The sequence below is a fragment of the Heteronotia binoei genome, chromosome 3 (genome assembly GCF_032191835.1).
Source record: "Heteronotia binoei isolate CCM8104 ecotype False Entrance Well chromosome 3, APGP_CSIRO_Hbin_v1, whole genome shotgun sequence".
In the NCBI taxonomy this organism is placed as follows: Eukaryota; Metazoa; Chordata; class Lepidosauria; order Squamata; family Gekkonidae; genus Heteronotia; species Heteronotia binoei.
Genome location: NC_083225.1, coordinates 50,947,532 through 50,970,365, shown reverse-complemented (window position 1 = coordinate 50,970,365; position 22,834 = coordinate 50,947,532). Strand labels below are relative to the sequence as shown.

At 41.2% G+C, this 22,834-nt stretch overlaps 1 protein-coding gene and 1 non-coding gene across 2 annotated transcripts in view; one reads left to right on the top strand and one right to left on the bottom strand.

Annotated features, from left to right (window-relative positions):
- The window catches only part of UXS1 (UDP-glucuronate decarboxylase 1), a 49,633-nt gene extending 27,091 nt beyond the window's left edge, over window positions 1-22,542 (bottom strand). Inside the window, exons 1-5 of the mRNA XM_060233779.1 lie at window positions 22,203-22,542; window positions 14,399-14,426; window positions 7,839-7,887; window positions 4,133-4,176; window positions 749-809 (exon numbers count right to left, since the gene is read on the bottom strand). Coding sequence (XP_060089762.1) covers window positions 749-809; window positions 4,133-4,176; window positions 7,839-7,887; window positions 14,399-14,426; window positions 22,203-22,302 — 282 coding nt within the window. The 5' untranslated portion in view covers window positions 22,303-22,542. The remainder of the gene's footprint in view (window positions 1-748; window positions 810-4,132; window positions 4,177-7,838; window positions 7,888-14,398; window positions 14,427-22,202) is intronic.
- On the top strand, window positions 16,187-16,253 carry TRNAL-GAG (transfer RNA leucine (anticodon GAG)). Its single transcript has one exon. It is a non-coding gene; the product is annotated as a tRNA-Leu (tRNA).
- Window positions 22,543-22,834: the final 292 nt, after the last annotated feature.

Sequence of the window (22,834 nt, the reverse complement as noted above, 5' to 3'; positions counted from 1 at the left end):
GTAACCTGCCATTAGTCAAGGCAGGATAAAAATACTGTGAATGAACCTACCACTGTGGTCACCTATTCAGTCCCTGCTTTGAATACCCTTGGCTTTTGAGATGAGGCAGGCAGATATCAAACTTGGAGAGGACTTCTAGGATGTGGCACCAAAACTCTAGAACTCTCTCTCCAGGGAGACTTGTCTGTCCCCTTCCATTGCCATCTTCCACCAGCAGGTAAAAACTGTTTAGTGCTCTCTCAACAATGCACAATATTTAATTTTGTATGTTTTTACATTTGTATCTTAGCTCTGGTTTTAATGACATGGCGTTTGTTGGTTTTAGCGGCTTTTAAAATGTATTTTAATTTTAAAATGTTTTTAATTTGTTGGTTCCTGATCCAGCTTAGTTTCCAAAATCTGATCGAGTTCAGGCTACAGCATACAATTTCACATCCCAAATTATACTGTATTGCACACCAAATTAAGAAGCACGATTAGGGCATTCTTAGCTTCCAGCTACCTTCTACTGGAGACTTACTGAAGCATCATTTGCAGTTTCCCTTTGTTTATTTACTGACTACTATTCACATGTTTTATTGTGCAACAGCCTGGAGCCTTTAGGAAGGGGGGTAGGGAAGAAGGGGAAAGCCTTAAATAAGTGCATTCATTTAGGCCACATAGAAAGTATCTATGTCTTATAATTTTTGCTCATTAACCTTATAGGGCTCTTTGGAGCATTGATTATTTTTAAAAGGTATTAACTTACCAAAATCCTTTTACGATCCTTTTCAGATAGGAACTTCACTGGTGGATACTTCTGAGTAAAACTAAGAAACATTTTGGAGCAGAAAAATAAAGATTTAATGATTGGTAAAATTGGCAGACTGTTACTTCTCTATGTATGTACCCTGTAAGGAAACACAGGAGAACTGAAGATCACTTACTTGCCATTTTTACTGCGCTGCATACTACAGTTTTAGTGTTGCCCTACTTTTACTCAGCTAGAGAACTGTTCACTGATGTCCGGTATGCATTACATAAAATATGTAAGATTACTACAGAATATAAAATACCATGCATGGTTTTCTCCAAGTGTTTAGTTTCACATGGTCAAAATGAACAGAAATGTTGTACTTTGGAGAACTGAAATAATTTGTTTATTCATCACAGTGAGAATGAAGATGTTTAAAAGAAAAACTCTTTCAGCAAATGTTCAATGCTACAGTTTTTAATAATGATGTCTAAACATGATTTCAATAGAAAACTATTGTTTCATTTTGGATCCCCCATGGTCTCTTTGCGTTGTGCAAAATATCTACTAGAGGCGAAGGAAACTCTATTGTTCTGGCAGCACAATACCATTGCAGCAGAACACAGGACTTTCTGAATATAAGCTGCTCTTATGGGAACTTATTCACCAATAATTACTGTTATTTGAATGCATACTTTTTGCCCTTATTCTTGATGGAAAATATTAAATTCCATTAAAGTCGAAGAACATCAGTTACATTCTTGAATTCCAGGAGGAATATTTTTTAAAAGTGAAAGCTTATAGTTGATACTAAACTGTTCATTAGTACAGCCATATCTAGTCTAAAAGCACAAAACTTTGGAATTTTCAATACAGAAGTGGTCAGCTTGTACATTTCCACAGCTGTGTCAGAGTGTTTCAGCAATCATTGCAGGCTGAACATGGAAGGGCATTCAGGAAGTAAGGGAATCATGCCACTGCCCCACCAACTTGTGATTCTTCCATCTAGAATGTAATGAATTGGTGTAGGAAGCATCCATCTAAAGCTACTACAACGACCTACACTTTACCTTGAATTAATCCCAAACCTGCAGATCTCAAGGATATGTTCAGGCCAGATTCTGAAACTTGAACTGCAAATTTGCAGGGACAGAAACATTTCCAATTCCAGTTGTTTCTTTCCACAAACCTATTATCTGTTGATATACCTGCAAGTGGCATATCTTACTCAACACAACGTGAACTCTGCCTGTACGCACTATCAACCTGGCTGGGATCAACTACCATTTGGCTCCTGCTATCCCAGAACAGTCTCCTAAAAACAGCTACTTATATTTATTAAATATTAAATATTCACAAGATGTTTAAGTAGCATGCAATATAATAAAACATTATTAAAAACAAACCAGAGACACAGTCCCATTGTGGTGGAGAGGACAGAGGTTTCCCTAGCAATGACAGAACCAACAACAGTGGCAATCTGTACCAGCCAATGGGAGCTGAGTACTGGAAGACTGTTGGAATGTCAGTCTGACAGTTGGATACTGAAAAAATGGGAGTGAGACAGAAGGCTGGTTTTACTAGGAACGTAAAGTAAAGATATGTAGAGGTGTCAGATCCCTGATTAAGTTTTCCATTCTGGGTAACAGTGTAGAAAGGCATCACAATATTCAAGCAGGATCTGCTGCCTTCGGTACGTAACAGAGGGTGGAATCACACTGGAAATTTGGCACAGCAGTAACCTGGCTTGGAAAACGCTGGTTCTCTTTGATCTGTGCTGTGGCAACCACACAGCCCCTGCTCTGCTACCAGCCGAGGCACAGGCGCACACATGCAAGAGTGACTGCTTGTGCATGGTGGATGCATTGCAGGCCCTGGCCATTCAGCCAGCCAGGAAATGTGTTCTTCCTGTGTTTTAGTGATTTGGTCCCAGCAAATCTGGTCCCAGCACAACTGGTCCCAGCAAATCTGGTCCCAGCACAATTTAAGATGATCAGTGAACCCACTGGATATACAAGGTAGCAAATGACCACCAAAACTATGCATAGTTCTGTGTTGTCAATCCAAAGAAAAAAGCAATTTATTTTCTCTCAGGCACCATCACAACTTCAAAGCTTAACTAAAGCACTATTCCCAGCATAGTATAGTTATAGTTTTGGTGGTCATTTGCTATCTTGTAATTCCAGTGGGTTCACTGATGAAGGTTATCGGAACGAGATTTGTACTAAGGATTTCTCCTGTGAACTGAATGTGAATTGCACATTTGAGGAGAACTGACCCTCCAATTCCTTGTCTTGATTCTTCTGACATATGCAAATTATGAAGGCTACACTTTACTGTGAATTTTCATTGTATGCACTTTGACTTGTGGATTAATGCAGCATGTAGCATAGGAATTATAACTGTACACATTGCATAGTGTTGGATTTTGAGTAGCTATGTCTTGCATATATTACTCTATGATTTTTTTGTAATATTTTAATATGATTGAATTATTGAGTGATATTACAGTAGTTTTTCTTGTGAGTTTGTAATTCCGTGCATTTACATTGCCACCCTATACAAAGTTATTCTATTATATACCCATTAACTTTATTTATTTATGTAAATTTATAGTTTGCCCTTTCCCATAATGGACTCAGAGTGGATTCCAACATGGTAAAACAATTAAAATCAACAATCAAACAGTTAAACAGTAGAACATTTAAAAGAGTTCAGAAATTAAAACAATTAAGCCATTAGCTCAGAATTAATTTAAGGTAGCATGGATGGTGTGGACACATAAATTAAGACATAGTTGTCACAGTTTAGGTGTCAAAAAGATACAACTGTATCAGCCCAATTTTTAAAAATCAAGATGGCAATCAGGGCTGGGAGGCCAGTTAGATGATGTAATAAAATAAGGATGCCCACTTGCCTCAGGCATAGGCCTGGCGGAACAGCTCCATCTTACAGGCCCTCCGGAATGGCAACAAATCCAGTAGAGCCCAAATTTCCATAGGGAGCTGATTCCACCAGGTCGGGGCCAGGGCCGAAAAAGCCCTGGCCCTGGTCGAGGCAAGCTGGACGTTGAATACATTGGGGCAAGGAAGAAAGGTGGGGAAACAAGTATTCTAGGCTCAAAATTTGCAATATCATTTTTTCAATCTGACTGCATTTTCTGGATGTATTCATTAACTACGTTACACTAAGATCCCCCAAACACAGGCCTAGAAGCTCTGCTTCAAACAATGTCACAGACTTCAGAATGTACAAGGCTTAGGTATTTCCTGCAGAGAAGCTATGCAAATGTGAGCCAGTCAGTGTTCCAAATTACCATGCCAATATTTTTGGTCAAGTACTTTCATTTTTCAAAAGAATTAAGCATGGTCTACAGGCAATATCTTCAAACATGCATACCTTTTTTCCAGTTCTCGGATCTTCTCCCTTAAAGGTGCAACAACCTAAGCACAGAAATTATAAGTAAATATTCTTTAGTTCTTCTTGTGCACATGTTTCTCCACAAGAGCAACATATCATAAGAGATTACAAGAATTACTAGTGCCTAGTACCTGGCTATATTAGGTAATAGAACTGAGATTCACTGATTTATATTAAAGCTATGCTCTCAAAATACACACTGCAATACAAATGTGTAACTTGAGAGGGATGAGGGAGATTTAACAGAATAGAAACAGGCCCATCTTTCACAACTGTTTTGCTCAGTTTACACAAGAGCAAAGGTGAAAGTAAGCCCATAGGCTAGTACCGTATAGTAGTAAGAAAGTAGCTGAATTCAGCCCCACACAAAGCTTTTAAATGCCCCCATGTGAACCCATCACCAATGAAATGCTAACACTGCTTAGTTGTCTCCATGACCTCAAATATGGGAGTGGAAGGAGGAGTGGAACTCACACTATGATTTTTTAAGCACCTGGGAAATCTGATATTGTTTATGTATCTTCTTGCCTTGTCCTACTGGAAAAAATGCCAATCCAAATCTCTCTCTCTTACAATCCAATCCTACATACACTTGCTCTGAAAACCTCCTGCTGAGATCTGGGAGGTCTCCTCCCAAGTAAATGTAAACAAGATGGCTGCTTGTAAATGTAAACAAGATAACTGCATAACTCACCCTTCTCCTCCAAAAGGGACCCAATGTGGATTACAACATTCTCCTTTTCTCTTTTACCCCCACAACAAATTTATGAAGCACGTTAGACAGAGTGTGTAACTGGCCCAAGGTCATCCAGCAAGCTTTGACGGCACAGTGGTAATTCAAACCTGGGTCTCCCACATCCCTACTTCAACACTTGGGCCAGGACACTATGCTACCAACATTAAAAATAGTTTTATTATACCCATATTGCAAATCAGGGGGATGACTTGATCTGCTCAGAAATGAAGGGGATTTTAACTCTTTCACACCCTTGACATGGTTTTGAAAACTGAAGTGTAAAAGAAAGTGGGACAGCAATCGATACACAGTGAAAGCAAAGAAGAAACAAACTATGGTGCAGTGGGAAGAGATTTTTATTAGGTTTCACTTAAGAGATTCCTAATTGTTTCCACAAATATTTTTGTCAGGGGATCTAAAATAATATATAAAAACAGATATAAATGTACTCCATAAACATACAAATACAGAAAACTGCAAATTGAAGCCCAGTCTCTGCACTTCAAGCCAAAGGTAGTGGTGGTGGTGGTGGGGAGATAGTTGATACCTCTCCAGCTAATAAGACCATGTTAGAGGAGTATTCATAAATATGTCAAGAAGTATATGCTACCAAAGTTATGAATGATGCATTTTATGATTTTAAAACAGTGAAATGGGTTTGATAAGAACATTAGGACTGCATATATTTATATGTTTTTGAGGGTTCCCTACCCCTGGTCTTAAAATCGCTGGAAATGTCAAATGAAGGGATGACATGAAGTTCAGCTCATGAACTGAACTTCCCACGACCTTCTATGTGGTTTTGGGAGGTTTGGGTCATTCATGGTACCCTCCCAAGCCAATCCACACCAAATTTGGAGAGCAAGTAGAGCAAAATCCCAGAGAGGTCCACTATGAGTTTGATGCCTCTAGCTTGCAAGAGGATCATTTGACACAGTCCTGAACCTTTGGTTGTGATTTCCCCAGAGATCAATTTCCTGAGGGCACCTACTTTGAGGGGGGGGGGAGCATAAGTTGGCCCCCTTAAATCCAATCCTCACCAAACTTGGAAGGCCAGTAGAGGAGAGTCAGTTAGACTCACTGTGAGTTTGGTACCTCTAGCTGATGGGGGCGGGGGCATTTGACTGCATCACAAACCCCACAAAAGAAACCTATTTGGTAAACAGGAAGGTGCAGTCCCATGAACCAAAATGAACCTCGGGTTTTACTGGTTCATGCCCATCCCTAGTCACACGTCAATGTGAGATCTGTCTATCCCTTGAAAACTAATACATGGAGGCAAGATACTACTGGCCCTCCTGGTCTTGCTTCCGTGCAGCTTGGTGTGCAAGTATTAAGCAGGCAAAGCTTTTCATATCACTTTCAGGAAAGGCTGTGACAGCAGGGTACTGTCTCACACCCCCAGTGCCAGTGACCAAGCCATTAGGGTTTTGATACATTTGCAAGTGGGCAATAAAACTAGATATGAAAAATAATCATGCTGGATAATGTGCTGAAGACACAGACAGCATTGGGGGAGGGAGTGGTGGCAGCACAAGTATCTGAAATTATTTCTATTTCTTCTCCCACTTTCCTGGTATGATTCACACTGACACTTTCTTTCAACCAGACAAGAATAAATTATTGTCTTTTTAAAGGAGAGATTACAAAAAATGGCTGGATGGGCAAGTAACGGGGTACACCAGTATAGTAACTATTTATAGCTAAGGGGAGCTGAAGCTTTGCTTTAAAAGGGTACAGTATTATACTCAAGGTTACAGAAATGACAGTGAGAGATGGATTGATTTTACTTGGAATGGCTCAATAAACTCAGGAATCTCCGACTCCTGAATAGCATTAGTTTGTCTCTCAGGATTTTCCCCTCCTTCCTCTAACGAGTCACTAACATGCTATATCTCAGATGTACACTAACCTGCCTATAACAGGATTCCTAAGCTAACCCTGCTCCTCTATAGATGTCCATCCACCTAGCTTTATATATAGTTGAGATCCATCTTTCCCATTATAGTTTATTTTTCTTCTCAATTCCCCCCTCCCTTCCCTCTCTGGCAAATCTAAAGCCTTCCATTGCTTAGAAGCTCTAGAAAATTGCATACACAGCAGGGATCAGGGACTGGTGATGATATACTGAGGGGAGACCTAGAATTCATTGATCAGAGCAAAAGTCAAACTGCTGTTAAAATGCAAAGGAATGGGTGATTTTTGAAAGCTGGTAACTTTCCTCTGACCTCCCAAGAGCTGTGCATGGAGGGGTGCCTCAGAGGACTTCAGTAGAAAGGGAGAGGCATCAAGTATCCCTTCTGTTAACTCTTCGCCAAGTATGTTATTAATTGCTTCTAGTAGCCATCCACAGCAAATACTAGAACACTATGCAGTTCAATCTGATATTCAACATGAACCATTTACTGACTGACTAATATAATTATTACAGGTACAAAATGGAATCCAGAGTTGCCCTGAAATATCTGCATTTTATTAAGTAGCTAACCAAACATCCAAAAGGACACATAGCACATTCCAGTGCTCATATATAATGCAATCCTTGAAAGTAGATAAGCACTTCTGAACAGCATGAAGTAAATTTGGTTGCATATTAACGGATTTTTATGTTTGCATCATTGTTGATCATATGTTATCCACCATAAGAGCTGGGAGAGGGTGGGGCATAAAAATAGAAACAATCTAGAAAACATTTGCCAATGGATTTGTGCTTTTCAGCATGAATAAACAGGCACGAAGGCCAGCAAAACTGCATGCCAGAGTAGAATGGATAATTTAAGAACTGCAGCAACATTTCAGAGGGAGGAAATAAAAGGGATGAAGATCCATTTTAAAACAAACAAGGAAAAGAGGGCACACTCATATCTGGAAATGAAATTAGGGTAAATATTTCAAGTTTGCAGGAGCAGAACACAATAAATCCAATCTAATATTAAATAAGCAGGGTACCTCTTCAATCTTGTTTTCCATTTTTTGATCACCATTATCCTGGATAGACCTGTTGGTATAAAGCCACAAGAGAACAGAAGTCTGTAAGAACAGCTTTGCAGGGTCAGACAAAAGGTCTAATCCAAGAATAAGTCTCAAGTAATGGCGAGATGCTCCCTCAAGGTCATAAGCAGGGCATGAAAGCAACAGCCACTGCCTGTTTCCTCCAGAACCTGGTAATCAGGACCACCAGAGCCAGTTTGGTGTAGTGGTTAAGTGTGCAGACTCTTATCTGAGAGAACCGGGTTTGATTCCCCACTCCTCCACTTGCAGCTGCTGGAATGGCCTTGGGTTAGTCATAGCTCTCACAACAGTTGTCCTTGAATGGGCAGCTTTTGGGAGAGCTCTCTCAGCCCCATCTACCTCTAAGGGTGTCTGTTATGGGGAAAGAAGATATAGGAGATTATAAACCATGCTGAGACTCTAATTCAGAGAGAAGGGCGGGGTATAAATCTACTGTCATCTTTTCTACACTCAAATATGGAGACTTTGCTATTTACATATAACAGATAAATCTTTTTTGAGAATGAAAGCATTATAATTTCTTTTCATCATGTAAATTTGTGCTACTTTACAGAGATGACTAGAATGGAGGCTCTAAAACAGAGGAAATCAAAGACAGTTTTGCGCATCCACATACTCTCATATGCCACATGAAGAACATCAGGTGTGATCTGAAGGTGCACATACACCTGAAGGGATCTACAAGCCTCAACACATGGGCACCTGATGATATTTTTTCAGGCAATAGAGAATACAACTCTGTTCTGCACCTGTCAAGGGTAGCACCTTCGTTCAGAACATCTGTGGGTAACCCAAACTTTGTGTTTACGGAGTTCAGCTGCATTCTTAATCTTAAGGGCCATCATATAAAATGCTTTCTGAGTGTGAGCAATGTCCTCAGCCAAACCACATTAATCCTATGAGCTTTATGCAAAGAATTTATGCAACACATATAAGTACGCAATGAGTGATGTGACGCAGAACCCGGCTGACTTCCTTCATATCGCTGTTGCAGGAATAGCAAAAGTAAACATTTTTCAGAGAAATCCAATCTGAATCCAATATGCATCAGGAAGCAGAGTTTTAAAAAGGAGACTATTTATGCAGTTATTTTCAGAAACAATTTTGCTGTATGTGATTTCAGAATACTGGAACAATTTAGTGTTTATTGCTAAGCAAGCAAAAATGACCTAATGTGCACATTACAAAAAAAAAAAGACACTTCAAAGAAAACTTAATTCAGAACTTTTTAAACTTGCACCATAATCTTCTATAACAATAATATTCACTGCCTACAGTATTCATTCATTTGCTTATGAGGATTTTAAATCAGGTATCTAAATAAGATAGCAAAGGAAACTGCCCTTTTCCCGTGATGAGGTCACATTTGCTTTGTAGCAAATGTTTAGAACCCATTCAAATGTGAAGTGCAAGAGTTGGAAAATAAGAATGGTTTAATATTGAGACACTCATTAAATTCTGCAGATGAGTTTCTGTGAGTAAAGTATGTTTCAGAAGCACAAATTGATGTTCACAGAGGCAAATCTGTAAGTTCAACAAGACCCCTGCCATTGCTAATATGAACTGACTACCTATGCAGAACCTTCAGCGCACAAGCCAACTAGAAAAAATAAAATACAAAATGACTCTCTCTCTCTGATGAATATTAAGAATAGTGGAGAAGAGAAAACTCAAGATTATGGCTTACACAGAACAGTAACTCTCATGGCCTCCTGGATCAACTTCAGAAGGGTTCTGCATGGATAACGCAACCAAAGGTAATTATCGTAAGGTTTGCTCTGAATATCACTCAAGGGAACTTCTAAGGATGAATGCAGAAGAAGCTTTATTTGAGATAAATCAGCAAAGCAAACACTTATGCCAAGAAAGCCTTTCCTTGCCAGAACAGAAGTAAAATGAAACCTAAATATATATACAGATAACCTAATGGCCCCAGCCTTACAGGCCAGAATTCAGGGTGCACAATTCCAGTGACAAAATATATTTAAAAGAATTCTCAGGTCCATAATGTTTTGGGTGAGTTGAGGTTGCACATTCCAGCCCAAAGCTACTTTCCCTTGTCTCCATCTTCTGTTTCCAAGGAGATGCAATAACCAGCAATTCTCTCAGGGTCACATTTCCCTCTTCTGGGCCCTTTACTTGGAACACTCTTACGTAAGTTACACAGAAGGATTAAGTATAGAACAGGGGTGGCCAAACTGCGGCTCGGGGGCCACATGTGGTTTTCACACATATTGTGTAGCTCTTGAAGCCCCCCACCCCATTGGCCAGCTTGCAGAAGGCATTTGTCTTTTTAAATTATTTTCTCCAAGCCAGCCAGTCGCTTGGAAGATGCATTTAATGTTGCTTTTTTCCATCTCTCTCTCCCTCCTCTCTCCTGCCATCTATTTGCCTTTCTTCCTTCCAACTCTCAAACATCTTGACATTCATGTCTTGCGGCTCTCAAACATCTGACATTTATTCTATGTGGCTCTTATGCTAAGAAAGTTTGGCCAACCCTGGTATAGAACATAACAGTTGGTGAAATATAAGTCTGGTATATCTGTTGTTCATGATACACACCAGTCCATACTACTCTATATGAATACATGAACATCTAAAGTATATGAATACACGAGTATGTTAACTCATAAGCAACAAAAAATACAATCAAAACATAATTCATGAGCAATGAAAATGATACAGAGAATATTCAGTAGACTTTTAGCATCAAAATAACATTCAGTAGCATTCAGGACCATTGTCAGGAGCCTATCCTGACAATTATAGAGGGTGAACTGTTCAAACACTTTATTTGGATGACATCTTTCAGGCAGCAGTTGGTTTTTTAGTCTATTCCATTATTAATTCCAGCATAAATACTGCTGCATGTTTCTCATCATCTCTTCAATTGGGAAGGGGGGGGGGTGATCTAGGCTGCTACTATTCCTTGATTTGCCTTCTGGCACACGAAAACAATAGATATCCCATACACATTCCCTTACATTGAGACTATGCAGGAAGCAGCCTTTGAGAATCATCTTCAGAGATCATTATGCTATTTCAAAATGATTTTTGCAAGGCTTTTTTTGTAGCAGGAACTCCTTTGCATATTAAGCCATACACCCCTGATGTAGCCAATCCTCCTGGATCTTACTTTAGAACCTGTACTAAGAGCCCTGTAAGCTCTTGGAGGATTGGCTACATCATGGGTATGTGGCCTAATATGCAAAGGAGTTCCTGCTACAAAAAGGTCTGATTTTTAGAAACAATACGTACTTTGTTCATGCAGAGATTTCAAACACTTTCTTTAGCATATAATTGTTTAAGAGGATTTGTGCAAACAGGAAGTCTGACAACATAGCGACATAAGGAGAATTTGTACCCACCAAGCTAATATACTCACTTCTGAGTGAACTTTCATAGATCTGTTTGGGCATCTAGTTTTAATACTGTTTAACAGAAAAATAAAGGAACCGTTTAATGAGTTTTGCATCCTAAGGGTTTCATGGGAGGCTCCAGTGCTCAACTAAAGTTCTTTTAGGTAAAAACAAGACTCTTTAATGTATGGCTGGGACCCTTTCAGGAACAGAAGGGTTTTTATTAACCAGATACACATATGCCACTGTGTGTGAGAAATCAGGTAAACAATTCCTCTCACATTTGTTTGCAAAACTGTTTTACCATATGCACTCTAATTTAAACAAGTCTCCCACCTTTTGTAATTTTGTTTTTCAACAGTTGAGTGCTTAGCTGCCTTTCCACAAACCAGCCAATGCCATCAGGAAAAAAGCACTTACAAGGAACAGAATCGAACACCATCACTCATTTCAATGTTTTCCCGACACCAGCCAATTTTTCTGACCTTAGGCTGACTTAATAAAGAAACGTTTAGGTAAAAGGAAGCACGCAAAATAATTATGACACACATCAAACACATTCTGCTCATATCAGGAGAACTCTTTCACCTGCAATTTTAAGGCCAGAAAGAGACTCTATCCCTCAGCCTTTGAAGAAGTGAAACAGCATATGCTAACTTTTCCTCTTTCTATAGAAAGAGCTGGTCACTGCAGGAAGCACGAAAGTCATTACTGTACTGTAGACAGAGAGCTGAACTTACAGCGGCATGATCTAGCCCCAGATCTCATGGTAAATCTCTGCTAACAGATGGCATTTCAGTCAACCAAACAGGATTTCCTTGCCTACTTCCGCTGCATTCTGAAATGCCCTCCAAAAGGCTGAAAGGAACAGCATGGAAAGGGGGTAGGTTTTGAACTGGAGGTCTGCAATAGGAATTAGGAGATGGCAAAAAGGAAAGAGACCCACTCTTCCATTAGCACAAGTCTACTGCTGGATCTGAAGCTGAGAAGAGACCACTGGACCAGAAACCATTTCTCAGCATAACCTATTTCACAGGCTGTGGTGAAGAAATAAAATGGAAAACCCAGTACACATGTTGTTGTTCTGGACAAGATGTAGTTTCTGAGTCAGCTTCAAGGAGGCCCATAGCCACAAGGAGGCCTGAGGGGGCACCGCCTCTCAACTACCAGGCAGGGCCCTCAACTTCCAGGGGGGGATCTTGCTTAGTTCTGAAGGGCAAGTAAAAACAGATGTTCTAGCAAACCTGTGGTTGAGGACAGCAGTGGCCCACTCTGTGGCTCTCATGGTTGACTGCTATTGTTAGACCACCTTTCCCTGAATAGCTCAGGATGGTGTACAAGAGGTTAAAATATACAGAATAACTTAATTTTGTTGCTGTTAACCATTCGGTTGTGTCAGACTCTTGGAGATTCTATGGTGATACAATAAAATCAGCTGGACTTGATGGCATAAAATTGTGCTGCGTTCTTGACAAGATGTAGTTTCTGAGTCAGCTTCAAGCAGGCCCATAGCCACAAGGGGGCCTGAGGGGGAACTGCCTCTCAACTTCCAGGCAGGGCCCTCAACTTCCAGGGGGGTCTCTGGGGTTCAGTCTTTCTCTCTTTCTTTTTACCATGGCTAAGCCAGAGAAGTGGCACCAATGGCACCTGGAGTTGGGAGAGCTGAGCAGGGCACAGTGCACTGCAACAGCAAAAGCAGCAGGTAGAAAGAAGGGAGGCAGAGGAGCAGGAGGCGGAGGAAGCTTCAAAGAATGGGCCGGAGAGGAGAAACAGATGGAGCTGCTGGCTGCTAAGTGCCAGGGTGGGGGGGAGAGGGAGGTGGAAGAAAAAAAACCCTGCTTACACACGCAGACTCCAAAGTTTTACAGCTGCCTGCCTTGACTTGACCAATTTCAGAGTGTCCAGTTTTCGTGTGGAACGCTGTGACAAGGTCAGGGCTAGAGAAGAAGGTGGCTAGTTGCCTGATCTGGCACCGTTGGGAAAATGCCAGCCTGACAACATTCGCTACTTGGGTCTCCACAGATAAGGAGTCCAGGAGCACATTTGGACTCTTGATGGTCAATGCCTGTGTTAATGCCACGCTGTCTAGAGCTGGCACTCCAAACTAAAATCACCCCACATCACAAGTCACAGAACCTCTGTCTTTAATGGATTCAGTCTCAGTCTCAACTGGCTCTGCCTCAACCATCCAGCTACAGCATCCAGTCCCACAGCCAAATTATGTGGGGCAGTGGCCAACTGACTACCCATCATCAGATACAGTTGGGTGTCATCAGTGTACTGGTGAAAATCCAGCCCGAAATTCCACACCAGCTGCGTGGGAGTGCACATATAGATGTAGGAGAGAGAATGGCCCCCTGGGGGACCCACACACACCAAATGGTGTCAGGGTGACACCCTCTCTCCAAGCACCACTCTGTCCCCCACCCTGGAGTAATGAAGTGAGCCACTTCAAGGTTACTCCATGGACTTCTATAACAGCAAGGCAGTGGGCCAACAGACCATCGTAAAATGCTGCTGTCAGATCTACCATTAGTTCTACACAGAAAAAGCTACCATGAAGAGCACAGATGTATAGTATAGCTATCAAAGGCTCCTTATTTAAAAAGCATGTGTTTTATGGTATGGGGGTTCCAGTAGTTTTCACAACAGAAGAGGCAGCAGTAAAGAGAATGGCAATAAACGTGGCCCTAAACATGGTTCCACATGATACTGGAGGAATTAGGCACACTAACAGAAGTTAAACTTCTCTCAGTCTATTTCTACCCCTTTCACATCAAATCCAGATAGGCAACCAGAAGGTATCAGATCAGCACTTTTAATGGGGGAAACAGCATTACTTGAACAAGAAATGGAGCTTTTTGTCCTGCATTGACAAAAAAAAAAAATTCCAGCAAATAAAACCAAAGAAATATAAAAGAATAACCAAAACTTGCATCCTCTTTGCCCCTTCACTAAATCATTTCCGAGATCTGCAGCTTGCCAATTTAGCAAGAGATATCCCTGATAGCTATTATTTATTCCCCTCTCCTCTTCTTCTAGGAAAGGAGGAAAAGATTTGGGAGTAAACAGAGATTTCTTATTCAGATAAGGAAAACAGTTTTAGTTTACAGCCACAAAGGTGTCTTCAAAACTTACCTCATGTTGACGACGTTTCCCCAGACAGCTGCATGAGAGCAAGAAGAAACAAGAGAATGAATTAGCCCTTGCTTAGCAATTTGAGGTATTTTAAAATACATCCATCTCAGATCTCCAAATCAAACTAGACTAATAAGAATAACTATTCTTTAAAAAGTCATACCGTATACCTCAAATTGCTAGAAAACTATCAGAAACCAATGAACTAAACCACAATAATTAGTCCTTCAAACTGAGGTAAAAATAAATTGTGACAATTAATTGAAAAAATATTCAACACAGCAAAACTGTACAAGGCTTTCCGGCAGAATCGGAATTTAATGTGTTTCTTTTTCAAATGCTTTTAGAGTGCTTTGTGTTCCTTCAGAGAATGCCTTTCAGATTAGAAAACAGCACTGCAATTCACATCTGTATTATTACACACTCATGTTCATGAATTCCATGCTTCAGGTTAATAGCGGTGGTGAACAAACAGTTATCAGAATTGGTTCACTTAGTAGAGGCAGATACATCTCTGCAACTGTCAACAGATCACACCTGCTAGGCTAGGACAAGATTTTAAGCACAAACATCACTGAAAATTATTCAACATGTCATCTGTTCATTCATACTCAAGGTGCCAAAATGGCTCTATCCCTATTATAGCACACGCACACACACACACACATATGCATAGAACGGGTACATATAGCTTATTTACCCAAAAGAGATGGCCCTGAAGGTAAGACAACCTCCCCACTTTTGAAAAGAGTATTACCATAAACATCAGTAATTTGTATGTGAATTCACAATAGCCTTCACTGTTTCTTGATGGTACATGTGGGGGAAAACGCTAGTGTTTTCAGGGAGACAGGGTCAGTAAGAAAGTACTACAAGAGAAACATGGGGCGACACTCAAAAATAGGCATGATGTGCATTAGATTTCAGTTAATTAACAAAACAACTTTGCAGCTTGAAAATAATAAAATGGGAGAACAATGGGCAACAGGTCATTAATAAGGGTAACATCAAAAGATTCTAAAATAAGTAACTTCTAATTTGCACACCATAGCTACTATGGGGGGGGGGAAGGGTGGGTTTGTTTAATAGACTGCTGCCTTGTTCTTGTTCCAGAACCACCATTATGCCAAAATGAATGTGCATTGTTTCATGGAAAATGCTGCTCAAATTAATGTAGTGGCAGTGTTACTCTGATCAAACTGATATTTAGTCACAATACTTTACTAGATTCCATAAACAAAGGCAGTTCTTGATTAATATCAAAAAACTTCAAAGTCACCTTCAGCGCCTGCCTATAGCAAGAGGAGAGCATCCAAAACACTGGTTACCTGCTTTTTAACATTCATTACAGAAGAATAAGCCAAGTGTTCCTTTCCCATCTTAAATGTAGCATCGTGTTATTCAGCATCTTAGAATTTATGACATTTTTCCATGTCATACTATGTTGTGGTATAAAATACATCTACTGGGAAGGCCAAGATCAAATCTGGTTTTCTTTCTTAGGCATAATCATTTAGCACTAGCACCAAAGTTTTATTCAATATCTTGCATTTTACAGAATATTTATGATTTCCATCTTGCCAAACAGGTATTTCTTTATAATGAGAAACAGACTTGAAATATTTCATCAGACCAACAGATTTAAAAGTACATGGCAGCAAAGGAAAACGTTGTAAATGCTTCAGAAATGCTTTCCACGACAGTAACATAATTCTGTAATGTGCTCTAGGTAATATTCTTCTGCAAAGCTACCAGGAAGTAGCTGGTATCCACTATTTGGGGAGGGACGGTGGCTCAGTGGTAGAGCATCTGCTTGAGAAGCAGAAGGTCCCAGGTTCAATCCCTGGCATCTCCAAAAAAGGGTCCAGGCAAATAGGTGTGAAAAGCCTCAGCTTGAGACCCTGGAGAGCCGCTGCCAGTCTGAGAAGACAATACTGACTTTGATGGACCAAAGGTCTGATTCAGTATAAGGCAGCTTCATATGTTCATATGTTCACCAGGAGCATAAAATTCTGATTTTACAGCAACCACATTGGCTTTCAGTTAGTTTCTAAGCCCAAGTGTTTGTTTTGGATTTTACAGTGCTACATGATTTGGGATTAAGATGTCAAGAACCCCTTTCTTCCACAGAAATCTACCTGAGAACTGAGATACATCATCAAAAGCACCCCCCCACTTACCCTCAAATCTAAAATGCTGTGAATGATTATAAGCAAGAGGGACTTTCAGTGGCAATGCCACTTTTAAGGAACATATGGCCAGGAGCTCCTCCTCCATCTCCTTTTATTGTTTTCCCATTGTTAAGTTAAAATGATGCAATGCTTAGAATCCTGTGGCTTTTTAGCAGGAATTCTAGCAATTGCTGGTACTACAACCAGCAATTCTTTTTTGCATATGTGGGGCATTGCTCTACAGATAGATGATTCTGGAAAATAATAGCTAAGGGAATTTCTTATACTGTGGTCTTTAAATTTCTTCTCTGAATGTATGCTGCACAGCTACTAAAGCAGTAAGTACCACATGAATACATTATGTAACATAATTACAGTTAGGCTTTCTGTTTGTATTTAAAAAGTGTTTTTAAAAATCAATGTTAACATTTCACCAGGACTATTCCATTAATGGAAATGCTTTAAGAAAGAAGGCAGACAAGGTCATGTAGCCTCTAAATGCATCATTTACCAGAAGCATATAAGACCAATATTATCTGCACATATACCTGCAGAAGTGGATCGATCAAGCTGCTAAAAGCTATTTCACGTCAGCACTATTTAATCTAAGAGTACAGTGGACAATGAAGGGAGCAATCACCAAGGAGATGATGTTTCAGAAATGGAAGATATCATACAGAAAGGTTTTATACACAGAAAATAATGCTAAAAAGCAATCTGTTAGCAGCGATGTATACTGCCAAACATGGCAGAACCATAGCTAAGCTACTGAAGAAAAATAGAGATTTTTTTTAATGGTTTTAAAAAGAAAACTCCAGAACAGAGATGAAAGAAGGCTCATCTTAAATAAATAAATAATTGCCTGGCAAAGGCGTTGAAGTAACAGAATGCATACTGGTACAGCAGTGCAGAAACACGGAGAATCTATACCATGTATGCATTCAATCCAATGCTATACCAGAATACACAAAAAAAGACACATTCACATTCCATAGTTCTGCCTTGTTTAAAATGGGATGGCACTAAACCAGCTGCATATGCGAATGCGACTTGAGTTCAATCTTCATTCAACGCTCCCATTGCAGGGATGGTATACATATGAACCCCCATGATGCCTCTCCCTGCCTGGAACCCATGAACCTCTTGACCAACACAAGCAGCAGTAACAGAAGGCAGCTTACCACAGCCTCCTCTGTGGTAGAGAGCCAGTTTGGTGTAGTGGTTACGTGTGCAGACTCTTATCTGGAAGAACCAGGTTTGATTCACCACTCCTCCACTTGCAGCTGCTGGAATGCCCTTGGGTCAGCCATAGCTCTCGTAGGAGTTGTCCTTGAAAGGGCAGCTGCTGTAAGAGCTCTCTCAGCCCCACCTATCTCACAGGGTGTCTGTTGGGGTGGGGGGAAAGGTAAAGGAGACTGTGACCACTCTGAGACTCTGAGATTCAGAGTATAGGGTGGGATATAAATCCAGTATCATCATCTTCTCTTTTAAGAGCCACTGGGACTTAGGACTTCTGTCTGTTTCCATAAAGGGTTACAACTCATGGCAGCATGTGACTGGCTAGACTTTAGTTCAAACGCAGGAAGGAAAGTGCAATATTCTGAAGTTTTACAACTATTTGATATGTGTAAGACAGCAACTTTTTTGGTGTAGTGGTTAAGTGTGTGGACTCTTATCTGGGAGAACCGAGTTTGATTCCCCACTCCTCCACTTGTACCTGCTGGGATGGCCTTGGGTCAGCCATGGCTCTGGCAGAGATTGTCCTTGAAAGGGCAGCTGCTGTGAGAGCCCTCTCAGCCCCACCCACCTCACAGGGTGTCTGTTGTGGGGGAGGAAGGTAAAGGAGATTGTGAGCCGCTCTGAGACTCTTCCGAGTGGAGGACAGGATATAAATCCAATATCATCATCATCAACTTGAGTCAATGCAATCCTAAACAGAGTTACTCCAGTGTGAACCGAACAAAGCCAGTGGGCTTACACTGGAGTAAATCTGCATAGGATTGTGCTGCCAGCCACTTTTTGGACATTGTGACAAAACTAGCACCAAGCAATAGAACGCTCCACCACTACTCTCTTCATACCTCTGCACCATTTTATGAAGCCTTTTGATTTAGGAATGTGTGGCAATTTCTCACATTGTACTAGTTCTGAAGTGATACAGAGTTAGCTGGATACTTTTAAAACTTGGTATGGCTATCCCATTTGACAACATATGCACTTTTGTCAAATGCCTAAAAAGGATCTGATTTTCTCTTATAGTCTATGTGTACCATTCTAAGGAAAAATAGGGTAGGAGTCACCCCGAACCCTCCAGAAAGCTTTAACACTGTCAAAAGTATAGTTAGGCCAAGGTTCGTCTATAGCACAATGAAACACAAGTGCACTTTATCTTTAGTAAGGAAACTCAGGAGCTACTGCATAGCACAAGGAAGGGTGGCTTTTGAGCCCACAGCTATGACTTTGTCACCATTCAAGCTAATACGGATATGTGGAGTGGAAGTTTACTATGAACCACCAGCTAACCTTTGCATTGACTTTCTAAAACAATGAAGAGAAGACAGAAGATACAACAACACTGCAGAAACTTTAACAGGAATAGTGACATGGATATCACAGATTCTTAAGATAATATTATCCCCCCAAACAGTGGGTACTACCTCCAAAGAACAAACCCACCTGGATTCATCAAGCAACCAATGGGGGTCACAAGATACACACATTATTTTCCAAAGGCTACTAAGCATCCTGAAATCAATACAAAGAACAGAAGCTCAGACAACTTTTGAAAATAATACTTTCGAAACATTTAAAACAAATTACCCTATACAAACTACAGACAGAACAACACACACAGTGGATTAGGATATAATAAAATGGGAGGTCTTAAGCACCAACATTCTGATATTTCTACATAATCCCAACACAGCTAAAAGTTTGAAAACATGATACAGTCTCTTCAGCATAGCTGATGTGCTATACCTATTATAGAATATCCCAATACTAAATCCATGATCTGAACACAACCTTACTCCCTGCCCCTCACAATCTTGGGCATTACCAACACACTATATTACCCGAAGAATCTCAAAGCAAGAAAACAGCATTCAAACCATTAACAGGATGGTTCATTTGGCAATGCCCACTCTCGCCCTCAAGGCATCATTACAGATTGCAGCACATGTACTTGAATACTCATAATGGAACATACTGTTTTCCTGTAGTTCACTGATAATGAAGCTGTGTTCCCACCCCCCCACTCCACATCTTTGGGTATGTCCAGAACAAAGCTTTGCTTCCTGTTAACCACCTGCATTACCTGTACGAGCCACCATTGTATTTGACTAAAAATCAGTATAGATTACAAGGAAAGTTAAGACTCCCCCGAAACTCATTTCTTTCAACCCTCATTTCTTTCTTTCGACCCTGCTGCTCCTTCCCATCTACATATGCAGCACTACATGAAAATATGCTCTCTCTTCTCTAAGCCATTTAATTCATACAAATACTTATCCAAAATTAGTTTAAAGATGAGGAAGTATTCCAGGAAAAGCGAGAGATAAGTGTCCAAAGGAAGTAAAAAGTAAAAGAAAATACTGCCACTTCCCATATAATACATTTTCCCAAAATGTCCCTGTAATGTCAGCTCTTAAACCACGGAGCAAAGCTTCTTCCACACACACTTCAAGGTAACAACCTCATTAGACTTTGTCACCTCCCCTGACCTTGTCTCCACATCTACAGCTCTGAAGGCTGCCCCCTAATTAGAAAAGAAAGCTGTTGCTTCGTGGCAACACCACAGCACCTACAGAAGTGTATGTGCACAGTTGTGAGACTATTCACAACCGTTTCGTGAGATACATGAAACCACTGAGTCATTACCGACCCATAGGTGACATCACATCAGGACGTTTTCTTGGCAGACTTTTACGGGGTGGTTTGCTATTGCCATCCCCAGTCATCTAGCAGGGTGTCGAACTCATTTGTTATGGGGGTCAGATCTGACATAAATTAGACTTTGTTGGGCCGGGCCATGTTGAGCCGGGCCATGTGTGTCCCTATTTAAGATTAGCAGAGATATAAACTTTTTAAAGGACACAAACAAACATGACTAAAGATTTTTTTAAAAAACTTAAAATAAAACATGCTTAAAACATTAGCACTTGTTGGTTTTAACGGTGCTTTCTTTGTATTTCTCTCATGGGATCCAGGGAATTGGGCAAAGGAGTTTCTGGCTCTTTCCCTCCCTCCCCATGGGACCAGATGCAGAAGGAAGCAAGAAAGAGGGAAAAGGAAATAGGCAAGGGTCAGTTGCTCAGGGGCCTAACAGGAGCCCTCCTGTGGCCTGATTTGGCCCCCAGGCCACATGTTTGACACCCCTGGCCTAAAGGATTAGGATCCCATTAAATGTCAAACAAAGGTAGATGTCTCCCTTACTCTAACACATACTATACCATGTGGATTATCTCTTTTAGACACAACCAGGGCTTTTTTGTAGCAGGAACTTCTTTGCATATTAGGCCACACACCCCTGATGTAGCCAATCCTCCAAGAGCTTACAAGGCTCTTAGTAGAGGGCCTACATAAGCTCTAGGAGGATTGGCTACATCAGGGGTGTGTGGACTAATAGGAAAATGAGTTCTTGCTACAAAAAAAGCCCTGGGCACAATGCAATACACTATGCTATTTCTCCAAGATAAAGCTGTTTGCAAGAGCTTACAAAACCAGGCTCTCAAGATCAGTGAAAGGCATTTGACATATCAGCAACCCAGCTATACTGAGATATTCTTTGCCACTCCTGGCCATGTGCATGATTCAGCTTCCAGCATGCATTCACAACATCCAGAAATGAATGTTTTCCAGCAGCTACTAAATGCCAACCCTGCAAGTGGAGTAAACATACAAGACAATACAGACACTCTCTTGCTACAAAATCAAAAGCAGAAAATCAAAACATAGGGCCAAACAAACTGGTCGTGTGAAACTGCCCTTAGTTAATAACATGGGCAGCTGGATTCCCATCTAATAGGCATACCTTTTAAAAGACATAGCTATACTTTATTATAAATCCATATCACAAACACATAGTGTTAACATTCACAAAGGTTCTGGAGAAGTTCTCTAGCAAAACATACACAAATAGTACCAAAACTCAAAATAGATGGCTGTCAGCTTTCAAATACACAGCCCAGGCCTAATCTGGTGACAACTTCAGAGTCAAAGGCCTCAGTCTTTTGCTTTTAGACTTTCTAAAGTTTTTGCTGAAATATAATAACCAAGAATCAGATTTCCCTTCCTTCTCTCCTGCTGCCCTTTTCCCAAAACAGAACTGTACCGTGGTGAGACTTGTCAACTGCACCAGAAACTCAGCCTGCCTCTGAGGGTCAAAATCTTCTTCAAACTCCCAGAATACTATCTCTTTCGCATCTCTCCCAACTCGCTTTGGTGCAACTGTTGTCTTGGTGCACTTCAACACCTCTGATACTACAGTTGCAAAACACACACACCAGCAGCAAGTAAGCAGCATGCAACGACCTTCCACTTGGGAAAAGGCAAGGGGCGCCCCTAACTAGAAGCAGCATGACGGAGCCGAATGAATGAGAGCTCCCCCCGCGCTTCCCTTCTCCTTTACTTACAGGCGACATAGGCGACCAGGGCGAGCCCCATAAGAAGCTTCATCCTCCTCCTCCTGTTGACGGCAGTTAGCAGGCGCTGCAACGTCCCCTTACTCAACATCCCCAGAGGGAAAACGAAGAGACAACCGGGTGCTGAGCGCAGGCACCGCGAAGCATCTGCAACCCGGAGACCCCACCAGCAACGGCGCGGACCACCTCAGCCCGCCGCGCCACCAGCGGCAGCAGCCGCTGCCGAACCAGTTCCCGGCCGCAACATCCACCACGCACGCGCGTCAGCGACGCTCTCGGGTTCAGTCCCTGCGTTCGACATGGAAGGAGATTCAAGCGGCGGAAGGAGAAGACGACGCGGTCGAAGGGGTATGAGGTCACTCTGGACGACTGCGCGTGCGCGAGACGGGGAGGCTGCATGCCGCGGTTTACTTATGTTTTTGGAGCATGATTAGATGCGGGAGACGGAAAGGCTTTAGTAAGCCGCTTTGCGAGGAAGGGTTAGCTCACCGTTTCATGTCACGATGTGTGCGTGAAAATAAACTTGAGTCTTAACGCCTTAAACATGAGCTGCAGTGTAGATGCCAGTATAATAAGCATTTGTGCACAAGAGCATTAAACTTCATGAATAGCTGTGGGGAGGG